Source organism: Myotis lucifugus, unplaced genomic scaffold (assembly GCF_000147115.1).
Source record: "Myotis lucifugus unplaced genomic scaffold, Myoluc2.0 scaffold_131, whole genome shotgun sequence".
In the NCBI taxonomy this organism is placed as follows: Eukaryota; Metazoa; Chordata; class Mammalia; order Chiroptera; family Vespertilionidae; genus Myotis; species Myotis lucifugus.
This window is the reverse complement of record NW_005871179.1, coordinates 3,563,775-3,581,051: the sequence shown is the minus strand read 5'-3', so window position 1 is coordinate 3,581,051 and position 17,277 is coordinate 3,563,775. Positions and strand designations below refer to the sequence as shown.

The following is a 17,277-nucleotide window of genomic DNA, read 5'->3' as shown; positions in this document are numbered from 1 at the left end:
AGCAAAAGGGACTTGCTCACGTCTAAAGGCTAGGAAACAGCAGACCTGGACTCTGAACCCAGGTCTGTGTGGTCCCAGGTTGGTGCTCTTTCTGCACATCCCATCATGCTATGTCCTGGGACCCAAGTCTCTGCTCTCGGATACTGTATCGATTAAGAGAAAAGACCTGAGCCAGACTCCTGCCTGGGTGACCCACCTAGTCCCCACTGCCCAGGGAGCCAAGAGACCCAGGGAGGCGGGGGGGTCCCCGCCTCTCTCCAGCCCTGTCTGCATCCCCCCGTGAGGCCCTGGCGCTCACCTGCTTTCCTGGCAGGCCGAAGCCCGGGGGCCCAGGCTCGCCCTTCTCTCCAGGAGGGCCAGGCAAGGCCGCCACGCGGCTGTTCCCATTCTGAGGCTCGGACAGAGCTGAACATGGCTCACACGGCTCCCCCTGCCGAGCAAGGACACAGGGTTGGGGGCCCCAGGCCAGGCTTGGAATCTGGGGAATGTAGCCAGGCCTGACATGGCACCTCACATGGGCAAGGGATATCTCAGGGGAGGTTGTGGAAGAGCAGGTAAGAAAGGAAGGTGGGGCCAAGTCATCAGGGGTCACGCTAAGGGGTCAGCTGGGACCCTCAGACGTGAGGGAGCCTCGGAGAGCTTGAAGGAGAGCGACATGAGATGTGTTTGGGAAGTTTACCCAGGCTGTTGGGTGGGGAATGTCCCCATACTCACCTTTTCCCCTTTGGTTCCTGCGGGTCCCACTGGTCCTGGGGGCCCCTATGTGATACAAACAACAACAACAAAACAACACAAAACACGTGTGGTGCCCAGCATCTGCCTGAGCCAGGAGGAGGCACCACCCAGGCCCGTCATCTCCCCGGAAGGGGCAGCACCTCCCACCCTGTCCTTTCCCAGAGCTGCTACCGCCCGCCCACCGCCCAGAGTGCACTTACCGAACTGCCAGCTGGCCCTGCCTCCCCGAAATCACCCTGAGATCAAAGGAGAGAACAGCAGGTCACATGGGAGTGCAAAGCTCTAGCTGAGAAACGACAGGTTTGCTTGGGAGAGCCGAGTCTGGACATATATTCCAGTGTTTCTCACACTTAACACTCGTACACCCACAGAACCCCTCATCTGAGTCACGCCGCACTGTAAGTTCAATGCTCTAATGCAACCATGAACCCAAATGTTAACACGGGCACTGAAATCGAGGACCCAGCCGAGGTGATGATTACAGACTTCCTGAGCTCAGTCCCACTTCTGCACACCCACGTGACTTTGGGCAATTTACTTGGCCTTTCTGTGCCTCCATCTTCTCCTCTGTAAAATGGGAATAATGGGGTCTCTACCCGATAAGGTTTGGGGAAGAGGAAACAATATATGTACAAGCACGTAGCACAGTGCCCTGCACATAATAAGTAGTAAAGAGGTGTTTATTTTATTATATTATTATTAGGCCATCCTGAATGTACTTTATTACTTTATATTATCACTAAATTAAAAATACAACATTAAGGAATTCTCTTGGAGAACATGAGGGCTTTCAGGAACACATTCTTCAACTCCAGTTTGCAAAACGTTGATGAATTTATTTCACTGCAAATGTACAGTTTGGTGTCTTGTCTGTCTTGTCTCTACTCCCCACCCAGGGCTCCCGTCTCCCTGCTAAGCAGCCCAGGTGTCCCTAACTTCTAATCCAGGCCTCACCTTTTCTCCTTTCAGCCCTGCTGGCCCTGGAGCCCCAACTTTCCCCTGAAAAACAATCAAGTTATAGTCACAGCATCTCCCCCTTCCCACCCCTCTGAGACTCCATGGGCCCCAGTGTCCTCGGAGGAAAAGAAGCCGGCTCAGAATTACACATCCCACAGCCCTGCAGGCAGCTGGACAGTTATTTCAGTTATACAGCTGGGGACTCAGAGGTTCTAAGAGGGAGTTCCGGGGGCGAGTAACCTGGGGCAGTGCAGGAAGAAGGGAGGGACAGGCTGCAGGCTGGGGACACCTGCCCCAGGGCCTCCCCCTGGCCTCTGCCTTGAGATGTGGGGGCCTAAGGAGCCAGGGAGGACACTGTAGAGCAGGGGTCCTCAAACTTTTTAAACGAGGGGCCAGTTCACTGTCCCTCAGACCGTCGGAGGGCCGGACTATAGTTTAAAAAAAAACTATGGACAAATTCCTATGCACACTACACATATCTTATTTTGAAGTAAAAAAACAAAACTGGAACAAATACGATATTTGTATTTGCATGTGGCCCGCGGGCCATAGTTTGAGGACCCCTGCGTAGAGCAAGGCCGGGCTGGACTGGGCTGGGCTGGCAGGAAGCAGCCACTCACCGGAAGGCCAGGAAACCCCAAGCCAGGGGGCCCCACGTCTCCTTTGATCCCTGCCAAAGGCCCAAGCTGCTGGGCTCCCACAGCTGGGCTGCAGGACAAGCAGGACTCCCCCTGAAAAAGGAAGAGAAAGGATCAAAAAGGCTCTCAGTAGTCAGAGGGGGCAGCCAGGTGACTGGGTTCCCTCACCTTCTCTCCTTTGAGGCCTTGGATGCCAGGGTCTCCCTGTGGGGAGAAAAGGTTTATGGGCTGAGACCGGGCATGTAGGGATGCGCCCCAACGTCCTAGCCACGTATGAGGACGGCCATGTCACACACCACAAGCACTTCAAACACCCAAGCGCCCTAGGGGGGCCCAGGTCAGCAGCACCCCAGAGCCAGTGCTCATCAACCCGTAAAGCCAGGCTGAGCTCTCCCACCGGAAAGCCCCTATACGTACCCGATCGCCTTTCTGTCCTACAGCTCCCAGGTCCTCCTGAAAAAAAGAGTCTGTGAGGGAGTGGGGTGGGGAGGCCAGGCCCGGACCCTAACCCAGCCCTGCCCACTCCTTCCCACCATCCCCACCAACACCCACTCCCAGGAGGAGAGCACAGCCTCGCTCACTATCAGGGCTGGCTCCACACCAGCTTGCCCAAAAGGCATTTTAGCAGTTCCTTAGGAAAGCTGCAGGGTTGCCACGGAGACCTGGGGTGGCCTTCTAGCCCAGCACTAAACTCTATGGTTCAGCCTCTACGAGGAGCTAAGCACCTAGACCCTCTGCCCACAATCTCTCTATGGCCATGAGAAGGACCCAGCCTCTCTGCCCAACTCCACTCTGTGGTGATACCCTCAAGTTCTTTGTGGGGTCCCTCCATGGCCACCCTAGGTACTCACCCTGGCTGGTGCAGGATCACCCGGTTCCCCCTTGGGCCCTGGCTTTCCAGGGAGCCCCACGATGTTCTGGAACCCTTCAGGCAGCGTTGGGCACACTTCACAGGGGTCACCCTAGAAGAACGGAGAGACCATAAGTGGACAAGGTGGGGCTGAGACCCAGGATAAAACAAGGAGCTCTAGACATTGGCGGGGGGGCGGGGGGGGGGGCGGGCGGGGCAGCGCCCTAGCCCCAACATCAGCAGGAACACTGGAGGGGCTTTCTGTTCAGCTGACTCATTCATTCAACTGATTCCTGGACATCACAAAACTGCGTCCTCACAGCGGCCATCAGAAAGCCTCATGCCCCGTTTACAGAAGTGGGAACTGGCCACGGTCATAAATCATGTGTGGCTGCGGCGGGCCTTGAGCCCAGCGGTGAAACCCCCCAGCCAGGCCCTGTGTTTGGTAGTCACATTCGCACACTGTAGTTACAAAGAAGGGGCGGGGGTCCCCTGAGGAAGGTCAGCACCCTGGGTCACAGGGCCCTGATGCTTAGTGTCACCTCCAGAGAGAGGCTCCCACTCCCGCCCCAACCTGGGGCAACGCGGCTGAGGACTCACCTTCTCTCCCTTCAGCCCCGGCACCCCTGGCTTCCCCTGTAGGAGAAGCAGGGGCATTAGGACTGGTGCATCACGACAGGGCCCGAGGACCTAGCCCCACCTCTGGAAGCCTTGGTGGAGCAGGCTTGGACATGGTGGGCAGTGCTCCCCCCGCCCCCACCGAATTGGGGTCACTCACAGGCTTCCCGCCAGGACCTTCCTTGCCCGGCACCCCGGAGCTGCCCTGTGGTCAGAAGAAGGGTTAGGGGGAGGCTCCTGGCTGTGACCTCAGCCCATTCACCCCGTCCCCATGCAGCCCCCTCTCTGGTGGCAGCATAATCTGCCAAATCTCCCGTCGCCGCCTGGTCTGTTTGGTCAGCGGAGACTCCCCTCTGCTGCCCGTCCCCCATGTCTGTCTAATGCAAGCCCTCTGGATGCAAAGGAAGGGCGTCCTGAGGCCTCTAGGTTCCCCTTCCCCAGGGTAGCAGGTTGGAACGTGATCTGGGTGACCCCAGAGGAACCGCAGCAGACAGACAGACAACATTTCAGGGCTTTTTGCTCACTGAGGCACAAGGCCCTAAAACAGCGGTTCTCAACCTGTGGGTCGCGACCCCTTTGGCGGTCGAACGACCCTTTCACAGGGGTCGCCTAAGACCATCCTGCATATCAGATATTTACATGACGATTCATAACAGTAGCAACATTACAGGTATGAAGTAGCAACGAAAATAATTTTATGGTTGGGTCACAACATGAGGAACTGTAGTTAAAGGGCCAGAAGGTTGAGAACCACTGCCCTAAAATGAGCGTGGGCCCTCCAATCAAGGCCACTCTGGTCATCACTAGACTTAGGACTGCCCTTCCCGATGTCTGGAACCCAGGCCAAGGCTCCCACGTCGGTGAGCACTGGGAGGGGGACACTCCCCACCGAGGGGCCTGGCTGAGCAGAGAGCCCAGCCTCCTCAGATGGATGCCTGGCCCCGCTCCCCCCACATGTCCATCACCCCAGCTGCCCCCTCCCAGCCCCATTCTCTTTCCTCCCGCCAAGCAGGGGGCTCCCCCATGCGCCCATGCTCTAGCCTGTGCTTACCTTGTCTCCTTTGGGACCAGCTGGGCCACCCGGGTCCCCCTGAGGGCAGAAGCAGTGTCAAGGGCCTCACATTACAGAGAGATCTACTCTAGCCCCTCCACCAGCAGGACCCTGTGTCTGGCCCCCCACAACTGGCTAGGCAGGAGAAGGGTCTCGGAAGAAAGGAGGGGCCAGGAGTACTCACCGGGATCCCAGGAAGTCCTATACCAGGGGGCCCAGGTCGGCCAGGTGGCCCGGGCTCTCCTGCCAGCCCCTCAGGCCCGACAAAGCCAGGGTCTCCCTGGTCAGGTGTTATGTGGGTGTGAGAGAGCTGCCGCCTCGGCTCAGCACCACTCTCCACCCCACAGACACCCACAGCTCACCTTCTGTCCTTTGGGCCCCATGACACAGATCTCTCCCGGCCGGCCCTGTGGGTGGGTGTAAGAGCGGCCAAGGCTTGGCCCAGACCCACTGCCCACCCCACTGTCCCTCACCAAGCCAGACTCCACCCAGCGCCCCAAGGTCATCAGACATCAGCCTCAGGGTATTGGAGGTCCGGGCTCTTAGGCCGGGAGTCAGGAAGCCCCCTCCTGGCTGTGACTCCTCAGGCACAGCCTGCCCCTCCCAGGCCTGTTTTGTCTGAGCGAGGGTATCAGGGTGGATTCCGATGGTTAAATTCTAGCATTCCAGACCCGCAGGCTGAGGGACATGGGGCTGTGGTGGGGAGGGGCTGGGAGCCATACATACATCTCGGCCTGGCTTTCCCATAGAGCCCTTGATGCCTCCGTCTCCCTTCTCTCCTTTCTGGCCCTGGAAAAGGTAGAGACAAAGTGACTGGGGTTGAGGGAAGAGAGTGACTGGAGTTGAGGGAAGGAAGAACCAGGGCAACTCCATCCAGGGGGGAGAGAATTCCCTTTGAGACCCAGGCCTCTGCTGCCCCTGAGATTAAAGGGCCTCGTCCCCACAGGAGGGTAGACAAGAACTCCCAAACCAGCCAGACCACTCACTCTGGGGCCGGTGGCATTTCCCTCGAGGTCTTGGTGGAATTTGGACATGGTGGGATGACTGGGTGTGTTGGCGGGTACTGCCCACTCTGTGCCTGGTGTCACCTCCCTCCTCATGTCTGCAGAGCCCACAGATCTCCCTGCCACCCACCCCTTCAAACCCACACCCGTTACCTTCTGGCCTGTGGAGCCCGGGGGTCCTGAGGGTCCCTGAGATGAGTTGGGGACACAAAAGAAGGTGTGATAAAGGAGAGGAAGGCTAGGGCCCCACTGCCCCTGCCCTACCCCTGGTCCCACACTCACCAAGGCTCCTGACTCCCCCTTCTCTCCCTTCGGGCCTTCTGAACACTGAGCAGGGAGACAAGGTGTTGAGAGGGGCCCCGGGCCCCCCCATGGGCTGCCAAGGGCACAGCCCTTCCCCAAGGCTAACCCCATAGGGCGCTAGAGCAGGCCAAACCTCCAGCTCTTACCTGAAGCGGGGCATCCGGGGAGACTCGTACACAGTCATTGCCCTGGGGGTAGGGAGCAAGGGATCAGGGGTGGGGCCCCTAGGAGAGTCTCCCCAGACCTGTTTTGAAGAGGATGGGCCCAGGAATCCCACAGTCCTAGGTGCCCCTAGAAAATAGAGATTTCCACACTAACCCCTAGACAGCTCCTGGCCCTCATCCCTCATGTGGGCCAGGCTGCAGGCTTCCAGCTGAGATGACGGGGATGATGGCTCACATCCCAGCCAACCCCCACCCCCCGGGCACGGCTGGGAAGGGTCCTGCAGCAGGCACGGCTGGGGCACTTACCCGGGCTCCCTTCTCTCCCTTGAGGCCTGATGGGCCAGGCGGGCCCTGCTCACCTTTCCCTCCCTGTGGATGAGACCAAAACCGGTGCTGGGACCAGAGGGGGCACAGGGAGCCTCCCTAATCTGGTCTTCTCCACCGTCCGCCCCACATGGGTGTGTAAATGAGCACAGCCCCACCCAACCCCCACCACACACACAACACATGGATTCCATATGCATTCAACCACACGTCCCTCCCAGGCCAAGAGGCTCTAGCTGGCAAACCTATAGTCTCACGCAGAGGGTGTCCCTCCCCCCACACCCCTGCCCAAGCACACTAGCTCACACGCAGCACCCAGGGACACAGGGACACGTGCATGGACGCAAACGTGGAGCAGCAGAAACCCACAGAGATGAGCGTCAGGATGCCTGAGTTCAATTCCTGCTCCTACTGCTTTAGTACGTGACTCAAGTCCTGTGACCTCTCTGAGCCTCAGTCTCTTCATCAATAAAATGGGCCCATGTCAGCAACTATCTCAACGTGTGGTGCCAGGTGTTTATGCTGCAGGTAGAGTGCTTGGCACCGGGCCTAGCACTCAGTATTACATACTCACAGGTACGCACAAGCGCACAAGCTCACATGCACACGCATGTGGCCTACCCCATCGCTCACAAGCTCTGCAGTCCTGTCAGGCCCACAGGTATATGGATTCAGCTCTCAACACCACTACTGTGGGCTACACACATGCAAACATGTGACCAGAGGTGCATGTAGCCACACACACACACACAATCACTGACACACACGTCACACACGTGGGCATGGTGGGGTTTCGGTTTACCCACCCCACAGGATGCTTGAGGGGATTCGGGAAGGTCATGGATGTGCACATGTGTGGCCCAGGGCCCGATGTGCAGCGGGGCCTCTGAAAAGGGCGGTTCTTAACACCCTTAGACACACCCAACCTTCACTCCTTCCAACACGCACATGTCTAGTCCCCACACACACGTCCAGGCTCAGGTAGCCCTGACAGACACGCAGCCCCGAGGTGCCATGCTGTGGGATGGGCTGGGGTCTCCGAAGGGGGCGGGAGTGTCCTGCTCTCCATCTGGGACTCACCTGGAGTCCAGAGGGACCCGCTGTGACCTGAGGGGACAGAGGAAAGAGCATTACACCTCAGAGAGGGAGAAGAAACTGGGCCCAGAGAGGACAATCCATTTAGCCAGGGTCACACAGCGTGGTGACAGGAACAACACGCTGAATCCCAGTCCCTGATCTGTCTCCCAGGCAACCAGCCGGCTGACCTGGTATCCTAAGGCTGTCGAACTTGCACAGGGGTCCAACCCACCCTCTCCAAACCTGCCTGGCTTTGGCTAGCTCCGACCGCGGTTGCTAGGATAACATGGCTGCTTGGTTGCCATGGTAACCCTGTATAGCTGGGGACTGCAGCCTTACCAGATTTGGTTGGGGACTAGATGGAAAAGGGGGCACTTCCAAGGGCAGGGGGTTTGGAGCTGAGGGGAGCAGGACTCGTAGCCTTGGTGGACCAATGTGACTTGTCACCTCAGAGTATCAGGCCTTGGGGAAGTGGTGACGCATGCTGCTCACGGAAGAGGCACAGTTGGGTACCAGCTGGGCTTGCACTGAGTCCCTCTCCCTTGTCCTTCTGGACCCCAGAGGGAGGGTGGGCAGGGCCAGCTAGAGAGGGCGAGGAGGGGAGGCCTTGAGCCAGCATGTGTTTGGGGGCCAGTGCTGGGCTGTGTCACTCTGAGTCCTTCCCCTTCTCTCATCCTCCAAGACCATGTGGGGGCCCTCGAGCAAAGCAGGCCTGAGTCCTGGGGGGGAGTGCAAAGCTGGGATCTGCAGCCAAGGCCCTGATCCTCATGGCCAGCACCCCATCCCCATTGCACCCTGGATCCCAATACATGGCCCGGATCACAGGGCGCGAGGCTGCCTTCCATGCAGCCTGGCTGGTGAGGATGGGGGTGGGGTCAAGCCTGGCTCGGGGAGATGGGCAGAGAGGGAGTGTGAAAGTGCACAAAGACCCCTTGTCCTTAAGCAGGAAGCTGCCAAGCAAACCTCTGAGCAACGCTCACTCCCAGCCAGTGCCCACCCCACGCTGCACGTCTCCTGCTCACTCACGTTGCTTTCCTGGGCACCATGGACACAGGGTGGGCACTGAAAGGGAAGAACAGGCCAGGAGGTCAGCTCTGAGGGCTCAGGACCACCCATGCATCCCCACACACGCACCAAGCACACAGAATATCATGTATGTTCTGGGCGAAGTCCGAGGGAGCATGAAGAAAGGAATCATATCCAACAAGTCTTGCCCCTTAATTCCTACCCACCCAGAGCCAGGCATTTCTCAGATGACGAAACTGAAGCCCAGAGAGGAATAGCAGTGGACTCTGGGCCACACAGCTTGTCAGAGCAGAATGAGGTCTATAATCTGGGGTCCCATGGCCAAGGCCTGGGCTCTCCCCATGATGCCCATGGCCACTTGCTGCCAACTCAGCAGGAGTGTCCAGGACTAAACCCCACCCCCAAGGAAAGGCAGCAGACAGACATGACCCAGCACTGATCCCCCAAGGAATGCTGGGAGCTGTGTAGTCATCCCACACCCCCATGCCCAGGCTGCAGTGCCCCAAAGCCTTGTCCAAAGGGTTCATGCTGGCACCTCTTCAACCGAGCTCTTTTTGCCAGTCTAGATGGGAGGCTTACCTCATCGGGGGCTGTCTCCTGATGGGCCTGGGAAGAGGGAGGGCATGGGGGTGGGCAGGGATTGGAGGGGATGAAGCACTGCTTCTAACACCCCTGCCCAAGAACCACCAGGAGCAGGTGCCCTCAGTAGTGCCAGGTACTGTGTCTGCCTCACTCCCATTCATCCTTCCTTCTCAGAGCTGGCACCTATGTGTCTTAGCTCTGCCCAAAGGGGGCAGGTGGGAAGAGTGTGGGAGCAGAGTCTCTTATGCAAGAGGGCACGGAGGGCATGGAGGGCAGACTGAGGGTAGCGTGGGCTCCTCCCCCCGCCCACCATCTCTACCTTTGTTCCCCTGTCTGCCTTCTGGCTGATTCTTCCCGTCAGCTGGGCATCCACCTGGGCAGACAGAGTGAAGGGGGGCTGTTGAGGAGGGGCAAGTCTGGGGCCCATGCTGGAAAGGGGTACTCAGACAGGTGACATCTGGCACCTCCCAGGGCATCAAGAGCCTGTTCAGGCCCCTGACACCCCACTGACCCCTTCCTTTCCCCCCACCCACGTGATGTCGGAGAAAACGAGACCGTGAATCAATGAGATCCTGTGTTCCTGCAGCCAAAGGCTGGGCATGATGCCCAGTGGGCAGGGAGGTTGCCCAGTTGGTGGGTGGGGCTAAGAGAGGAACTGGGCTTCCAGGCTACCCCTAGAAAACCTGCGAATGAGCAGGACAGCTGGCCAGGATACTGGGTGCAGAACCAGCCTGGCCTTGACCGGGGCTGGGCCCAGGAGAGTGAGAAAACCCCAAGGGAAGCAGTGTGGTCTGGCCTCTGGCCTCAGGTATCCCTGTCCTAGAAAGTGCCTTTGGTTACAAACCTCAATCTTGCCCTCTCACCAGGAGGGCCTGGGGTGGCATCAATGAAGGTCTGGGTAGTGCTAGAGCTAGATGGGCACAACTCAATGCCAATAGGCAGGCAGGCACAGGGTCACCCCACGGGCCGTCTCTCTGCCTCCCTGAACCCTATAGGAATGGTACACACACAGGCAGACCTCCAGGGCCCTCCCCACCCCAGGTACAACTGACCCTGGGCAGACCTCAGTCAGGTTGGCTGAGGAGTGGTCTCCCTATGTCTGCTGGGCCCATGTCTGCCTGCCCTGCCCACCCACCTTGCTGCTTTGAGGTTCCTCCAGGCAGAAGCAGCGAGTGTAGACCTTGCCTTCCGTCTGCGGGTTGATCTCGATGAGCTCATTGCTCTGGGTGTCCCGGCGGGCCTTGGAGGCCTCTGGAGGGCACTGCCCAGTGTGAGGGAAGGGCTGAGTTCAGGACAGAAGGCTGACACCGCCCTTCACCCACTCATCTTAAGATCTCTAGGCATCTCCTCCTCATCGCCCACCTCCAGCACACTGTGCCCCTGCGGGGTCCCCCATCACCCCCTCCCCCTGCTGTGCTGGGGCCGGGCCACTCACCCCGCCCGGTAAGATCTCACAGCAGCCCTCCTCCAGCACCAGCTCGGGGTCGCAGTAGATGTGTGCCTGCTGAAGGTCAAACTGCAGGGGACACACAGTCAGCTTCACTCCATTTTAACAGCTAGTCCTGGTCCCCAGTGAGGCACGGAGAAGGCTCCGCCCTAGGATTTGGCCTCAGAGGGTTTCTAGTCTGGCCTGGGAGACCATCAGGAATATCGCTGTCACCAAAAGGAAAACACTGCATGTGCAGGGGAGAGGGAGAGGAGGGAGAAATGTTCACCTTGGCCCAGAGAAACAGGGAGGAGGAGGCTCCATTCCAGCTGGGCACGCAGGACCAGAAGATGGTCAGCAGATGGGCATGCAAGGGAAAGGATTGCAGGTGGAGCTAACAGCACAGGCAAAGGCATGGAGGTGTGAAAGTCTAGCTGGCGTGGACGGCCAGGATGGAATCGAGAAGAACAGAGCTGCAAGGAGAGAGGTCAAGGAAGCCGCCACTGCGCACATCTGTAAGGACCAGATCGGAAGGGCCTTGAATGCCAGGTGACTGTGTTTAGGCTGCATCCGGGGGGCAGTGGGGAGCCAAGCCAGGATTCTGAGCAAGGGAAGGACCTGGTGAGAAGCAGATTCCAGGGAGCTCGCTCAGGCTCCCAGAAAGCAGGAGCAGAGGCCAGAGCCCCACCTCGCACTCACCGAGACGGGCTTGGCCTGCTCAGAATCCAAGCCCAGAAAGACATGACCCACAGGCCGAATGGGTCGCCGGGGCCCCAGAGGCTGGGAGGAGGCTGAGGTGCAGTCCACATGCACGGAGGCCACGCGTTCTGCCACGCTCAGCTGCAGCTTGTGCCAACGCAGGTCAAAGAGCTGGGGCACCGAGAAGATGCAGGACACAAAGTCGCCGTCGTGGCCCAGGGCCCGCAGTTCCAGGCTCTGCTCTTGGCTGTTCACTTCCAGGGAAATCTGGGTGGAATTGGGAAAGATGCAGGACAGAGGATCAGAGCCCCGGGACCACAGCATGGCACAGTTCATTTCACAGGAGGGGAAACTGAGGCCCAGAAAGGGAAGAACACTGGCTGGGGTCACAGAATGAGAGAGGTGCTGGCGGGGTGGGGGTGGCCTTGAGGGTGGGCACTGGGGCGTAGCGGGGAGGCCCCAGACATCCCCACCTGGGACAGAGCTGGGCTGGACTAGTGCTGCTCTCAGCCCCAAGAGCAATAGGTGGAGGGGTGGGGCTCACCTGCGGGTACCCCTCTCCATCCGTCACTTGAAACAAGTACCACGTGTTCTGGTGGGTGTGTTTCTTCAGCAATAGCGTCAGCACCAGGGTGAACTCATCGGGGAGGCCCCGAGGGAATACTCGGCTGGGGACAGAGGAGGGAGGGTGCCCGAGGCTCAGCGGAGAGACCACCTGCTGCCCACCCTGGGCCCTGGGGACTGTTGAACCTACACAAGATACCCGCAGGCCCACACTTTCAAATACACACCCATTCATTTACAGACATTTCTTGAGTGCCTGCTATGTGCCAGGTGTGGGTCTGGCTGCTAGAAATGACAGTAGTGGGAACACAGAGGAGGTGTCTACCCTCATGGAGCTTTCAAGCCTGACGGGGCGGGAGGTGATGGGGGGAGCAGACCATAAACAAAGAATCCCCAGAATGACTATTTCACCATCTCATGACAATAGTGGCAAGTGCTTCCAAGGAATTCAGGCTGTCCTAGGGAGAATAACTGTGTGTGTGTGTGGCGGGGGGAGAGTGGCGGGGAGCAGGGAGGAGAGACACTAAAAAAAGATGAAAAGGGTTCAGTAGGACTAGAGAAGCAAGAAAGAAAGGACCGTTTTGGGAGATGAGGTTGGAGAGGTAAGCAGAGGCCAGAATATCCAGGGATTTGTGGGAGTGGGAGTTTGGATCTCTCTCTCTCTCTCTCTCTCTCTCTCTCTCTCTCTCTTTCTCACACACACACACACACACACACACACACACACACACACACTCTCTTGTCAGGTTCCACCCCCATCCTGGGGTCCTCATGATACCCACAGGATGCAGACCTGTCCCCAACCACGGCTAACCAGAGACAGGAGAGGGACAGAGTGTAGACCTGGCAGGCACCCCATCTTTGCCCACCCTGCAAGCCCTAGGAGTGGAGACCAGAGGGTGGGATAAAATGACCCATGGGTGCTGCTAGGCTTAGCACCTTCACATCCAGCATTGCCGGTGAGTGTGGCTGAGATCAGTATGGACGCCCAGCGGTCACTCTGGGGCCTTTACCGTGTGGGCTGGGTGAGCGGGGTCGCCCCCAGTCGCAGGATGAGAGGCCCATTGGGGTTTCGGATCTTCTTGATGGCAGATGTCTTCATGAAGTTGAGTCGGCGGATGAGGTTGAAGCCTTCAGGGGAGACACCAAGTGTGGGCAGATGAGTGCAGGCCACTCCAGAAAAAGGCTGAGGCAGGGACAGCAGGGTGAGAGGGGCACTCACCAGTCACATTGGTCGATAAGTCACTTCTGTGTTCCAACTTGAGTCCTTCTTGCTGCGAAGGTGGGCACTTCTCACCTGGAAGGAAAATTGATGTGCACAGGTTAAGGCAGCTGCACAGCCAGGCTCTTGGGGATCCAGGAAGGAGTTTATAGTCCCCATTCCGGACCTTTAGCCAGGCTGTGCCTTGGACCAGCTATCAAGGAGGTAAAGGCTCCTGGAGAGGGGACAGCTTACTTCAGGTCTCTAAAACCCTGAGGGGACAGGCGGGTACCATGGGCCTGCCTCCTCCCTAGGCCTGATTGAGCAGCAGTGTTGGGAGAGGCGTCACAACAGGAGAGATGGGGGCTAGAATCACAAAGGCCTTCCCATCAATACAGATGTGGTAGCTGGGACAGGACTGTGAACACAGCTCCTGGAAGCTGCACATTGGACTCCCTGGCTGCCTGGCCGGAAGAAGACATCTGGATCCCTAAGCCCGATGACTCCACTGGGGCCTCCCTCCCCCAGGTCTGACCAGAAAGATTATCACTGTATTCAACAGCAGCAGCAATGGGTGAGTCACCCCATGGCAATGGGCCCAGATTCCTTACAGATGTTGAAATTCTCTGCCCCATCCCCCAGGGGACCCGGTGAGACAGAGGAGAGCAACGCACATGTGCACACATGCAGAAACACACATGTACACACACAATTCACAGGCCGTCACGTGCCCCCAGATGCACACCTCTCCCGCATCAGCCTCCTTCGGCTGGATTTGGGTTCTAGTAGTTCAATTTCTACTCAGTCAGGAGGCTGAACTACCGAGCCCAGAGGGCACCCGGCAGGGCAGGGCAAGTTGCCCGGTCAACTTCCTCTGGCTTTGGGCCTTGGAAAGCTGCACCCTCTGTCTCATCCAGCGTCTGGGCCTCAAGGCGGGCCCTTTATCTGAGATCCAGGGCCAGCCGTGGAGGAGGAGCACTTGGCTGGAGGATGGCGTCTCCACCTTGAAAAGGATCCGAGGGGCCTGGGTCTCTTTCAGGATGCAGCTTCCTTTTGTAGGAGAGCCCCCTGCCTGCTCCTCTCTACCCCACGGCCCGACCCGCACTCTGTGCACAGAGAGGTTTATGTATCAGGGAGGACGGGGTTGTTTCACACACAGACACAGGAATAGGCACAGATGCATAGAGCGACTCTGGGATGCAAACACAGAGAGGCCCAGAGACACACAATATGCAGGCAGACACACACACACACACACACACACACACACACACACACTCGAGCTCACTTGGCACAGGCTCACATGCACAAACACCCAGGCCACCCTGCGCCCAGCCTCCAGACTCTCCTATACATGCCCACACGGCCCAGGACACAGGTACATAGGACCTGGCACCTCAGGGAGCCAGTCACAGGCCTCATGTGTCATCTCACCTGTATTTGCCCCATGGCTGCAGGTGGCCCAGAGACCAAGCAGCCACAGGCCAGGAGCCCAACATGCCCACATCCTGGCTCAGAGAGGCTGGCCACAGCCGCAGCACCTGAAAATCACAGAAACCAGGGAAGTGGATTGCTGAGCTCACGCAGCACAATTCCACATGTGGGCAAGTAGCAGCCAGCCCCTGGGGCCCAAGCACTGGTCTGGGGTGGCAGGAGGTCTGGCCAGGCACCAGTCCCTCTCAGAGGCCCAGCCACAGGCTTTGGGCTATGATTTGGGCCAGGGTGATATTCAAAATATTTAACCACCGGTATGGCATGGACAGCAACCAGCCAGAGCAGAGTGCTGGCAGGAGCACAGCGTCCAAGCGGCATCTGGCTGTGCCGGTGGAGAGTCGCTGGGTTGAGGAGACATCCTAGAAGGCCAGGCCGATTGGGAGAGTGAGGGAGCTGGAGGCAGAGGCTAGTCACCAATCCAATACACTTGGAAGTATTTAAATATTTTATCAATATTTTACCTGTGCGCTGTATTTGTATATACTAGCCTGGTACCTGGCGAGCTGCACCCAGCTCAGCCAGGAGGCCCTGCTAGTCACCCACAAGGCCAGGGGCTGACAACTGGGCTGTTTCCTGGCAGGCATCACAGGGCTGTATGTGCGCCAAGGAAGCCTCCCCCATGGGTACAGTGAGCGGGAGAGCAGGTCACCAGGGCTCAGGTTGTTGCCAACCTTCAGTGCTGATGGATGTTCATCTTTTAGTTTTATTAAACCCTGGATGGATGGACCCAGATAAATCAATACAGGCGCAGCAAGCAGCCAGCAGAGCCATACATCAGTCAGCCTCCCCCAAGACTCACACACACGCGCGCGCACAGAGTCATGCATGTGTCAGCATGACACACAGATATACACAGGATATACACAGAGACACACATATGCCCATATATGCATACAAGCCTACCTGTACACAGGCATGCTCACAGAGATCTATGTTCACCAACATACCCAGACACAACAGCTTGCACATACACACGTGTACACAGCTAGCCTATGAATGGCCTTCCTATTGGGAAGTTCTTATGCAAGTCTGACCTCATTCCCTCCAGCTGTAATGAATTCTATTTCTCCTCCCTCAGCCCTGGATAGGGAATGAGAACAGAAAGGACTCCCTCACCTCAATATATTTGGAGATAGGACCCCAACCCCCTTCTTCCTGGGGCAGATCTGTTCTCCTACTTTATTCATCATCCCCCATTCTGGGGGTGTGCACATCCCATCTCTCAAACCCAATCCTGGCCTCTCCCTCCTTCCAGTCAATGGAGGGGCTGCCAACTGTTTGAGACGTGTGAATGCATGTGGAGGCGTGAACATTGATGTATTTGTGTCCCCTTCCCACTCCTGTCTCTGGCCTCCACTCCCCTGGCCCCAGCCAGAGCCAGGGGCTACAGGGACAGAACCTGCCAAGAGATGATCCCACCCCAATACAAAGGCACAGATCTGAGGGTAGGGAGAGGCAGAACTGGGACTCAGTTCAGAGCTCATCCCCTATAGACAAGGCAATTGAGACCCAGAGAGGGAAAGCCACTTGCCCCAGGTCACACAGCAAGTCAGGGCAGAAGGGACCCTTCAGCCCAGAGCCAGGAAGCAGCCCACTCCGCCCCCCTACTTACCGTGGCTGGAGATCCCCCTACCTCACTGAGAATCCAGTGCAGCCCGGGGCAGCCAGCCAGGGGGAGCAGGGCCTGGGTTCCTCAGGCCCACGGGGTGTCCTCGATCACTTCTGGCTGTCCTCGGGTCCCCAGCGGCCCAGGTCCTGAGCTCTTGGGGCTGAATGCTGCCCAGGCTCTCGGCCTGCCCGCCGAGACTGGCGGGACTGCCGGCCACTCCGGGTGGGGGAAGAAGGGGAGGTTCTAGGGGCTGGGGATCAGCCAGGGCTGCTAATGGAACACAGCTGGACCCGCCCCGCCAGGCAGGAGGAGGGCGGGAGGGCCAGGAGGGGGCTCGGCAGCGGCAGAGGCTGCAGACGCACAGCCCCGTTCCTGGCCTGGCTGTCCTCCTAGGCCCGCCCTCCCAGTTCCCGCCAGGTGAGCCAGCCAGCCAGCCAGCCAGCCAGCAAGGCGGGACCCTGCGTGCCCAGAACTGCCCTGCAAGGGGGCTCTGGGGGCAGGTGGGTGGGTGGGGAGGCCGGCCCTTTAAGAGCCAGGCCTGAGCTGGAAGGGCCTCCCTGTGCCACCCCCTTCTCCTTTCCTGGCTGGGCCTCTTGATGGCTGGGGTATCTGGGTGGAGACCCTCCCCCCACCACTTCCATGACACCCGTGACGTGGCTGCTGCCCAAGCCTCCTTGGTCAGCTTTTCCCAGTTTCTCGTCCTAGCATTTCCCGCTAGTTAGTCCGTTTCTAGGTCTGTCTGAATTGGGGGGAGGGTGCTGTCCGCCCCCGCCCCCACCCAGGAAGGGGAGCTTGAATTAACCCCTTCTGCTCTGGCCTCTTTCCGTTATTCTTCCTTCCTCCAGGCGGTTAGCAGGGCTCCAGCCCCTGTCCTCCGCTCTGTGGCTTCAAACACACCGTTTACCTCTGGCTGCATTTCTCCTCTGGAACATAGAATAATGGCCCCTATGCCTTA

General features: G+C 58.4%; 1 protein-coding gene across 8 annotated transcripts in view; it reads right to left on the bottom strand.

The window, feature by feature from the left end:
* The window catches only part of COL16A1 (collagen type XVI alpha 1 chain), a 48,498-nt gene extending 31,810 nt beyond the window's left edge, over nucleotides 1–16,688 (bottom strand). For 2 of the 8 annotated variants that reach the window (XM_014460511.2, XM_023758449.1), the window contains exons 1-30: nucleotides 16,326–16,683; nucleotides 14,654–14,760; nucleotides 13,241–13,315; nucleotides 13,032–13,149; nucleotides 11,999–12,122; nucleotides 11,455–11,721; nucleotides 10,765–10,845; nucleotides 10,465–10,590; nucleotides 9,649–9,702; nucleotides 9,327–9,353; nucleotides 8,748–8,783; nucleotides 7,725–7,751; nucleotides 6,627–6,689; nucleotides 6,303–6,344; nucleotides 6,136–6,180; nucleotides 6,007–6,042; nucleotides 5,576–5,638; nucleotides 5,212–5,256; nucleotides 5,034–5,129; nucleotides 4,850–4,888; nucleotides 3,959–4,003; nucleotides 3,781–3,816; nucleotides 3,182–3,292; nucleotides 2,748–2,783; nucleotides 2,499–2,534; nucleotides 2,313–2,423; nucleotides 1,690–1,734; nucleotides 936–971; nucleotides 715–759; nucleotides 299–430 (exon numbers count right to left, since the gene is read on the bottom strand). In XM_014460511.2, the coding sequence (XP_014315997.1) occupies nucleotides 299–430; nucleotides 715–759; nucleotides 936–971; nucleotides 1,690–1,734; nucleotides 2,313–2,423; nucleotides 2,499–2,534; nucleotides 2,748–2,783; nucleotides 3,182–3,292; nucleotides 3,781–3,816; nucleotides 3,959–4,003; nucleotides 4,850–4,888; nucleotides 5,034–5,129; nucleotides 5,212–5,256; nucleotides 5,576–5,638; nucleotides 6,007–6,042; nucleotides 6,136–6,180; nucleotides 6,303–6,344; nucleotides 6,627–6,689; nucleotides 7,725–7,751; nucleotides 8,748–8,783; nucleotides 9,327–9,353; nucleotides 9,649–9,702; nucleotides 10,465–10,590; nucleotides 10,765–10,845; nucleotides 11,455–11,721; nucleotides 11,999–12,122; nucleotides 13,032–13,149; nucleotides 13,241–13,315; nucleotides 14,654–14,726 (2,070 nt within the window). In that variant the 5' untranslated portion in view covers nucleotides 14,727–14,760; nucleotides 16,326–16,683. Of the gene's footprint in view, nucleotides 1–298; nucleotides 431–714; nucleotides 760–935; nucleotides 972–1,689; nucleotides 1,735–2,312; nucleotides 2,424–2,498; nucleotides 2,535–2,747; nucleotides 2,784–3,181; nucleotides 3,293–3,780; nucleotides 3,817–3,958; nucleotides 4,004–4,849; nucleotides 4,889–5,033; nucleotides 5,130–5,211; nucleotides 5,257–5,575; nucleotides 5,639–6,006; nucleotides 6,043–6,135; nucleotides 6,181–6,302; nucleotides 6,345–6,626; nucleotides 6,690–7,724; nucleotides 7,752–8,747; nucleotides 8,784–9,326; nucleotides 9,354–9,648; nucleotides 9,703–10,464; nucleotides 10,591–10,764; nucleotides 10,846–11,454; nucleotides 11,722–11,998; nucleotides 12,123–13,031; nucleotides 13,150–13,240; nucleotides 13,316–14,653; nucleotides 14,761–16,325 lie in introns of all 8 variants that reach the window. The other 6 variants (XM_023758453.1, XM_023758447.1, XM_023758450.1 and 3 more) reach the window with 6 other exon arrangements.
* Between the last annotated feature and the right edge of the window lie 589 nt (nucleotides 16,689–17,277).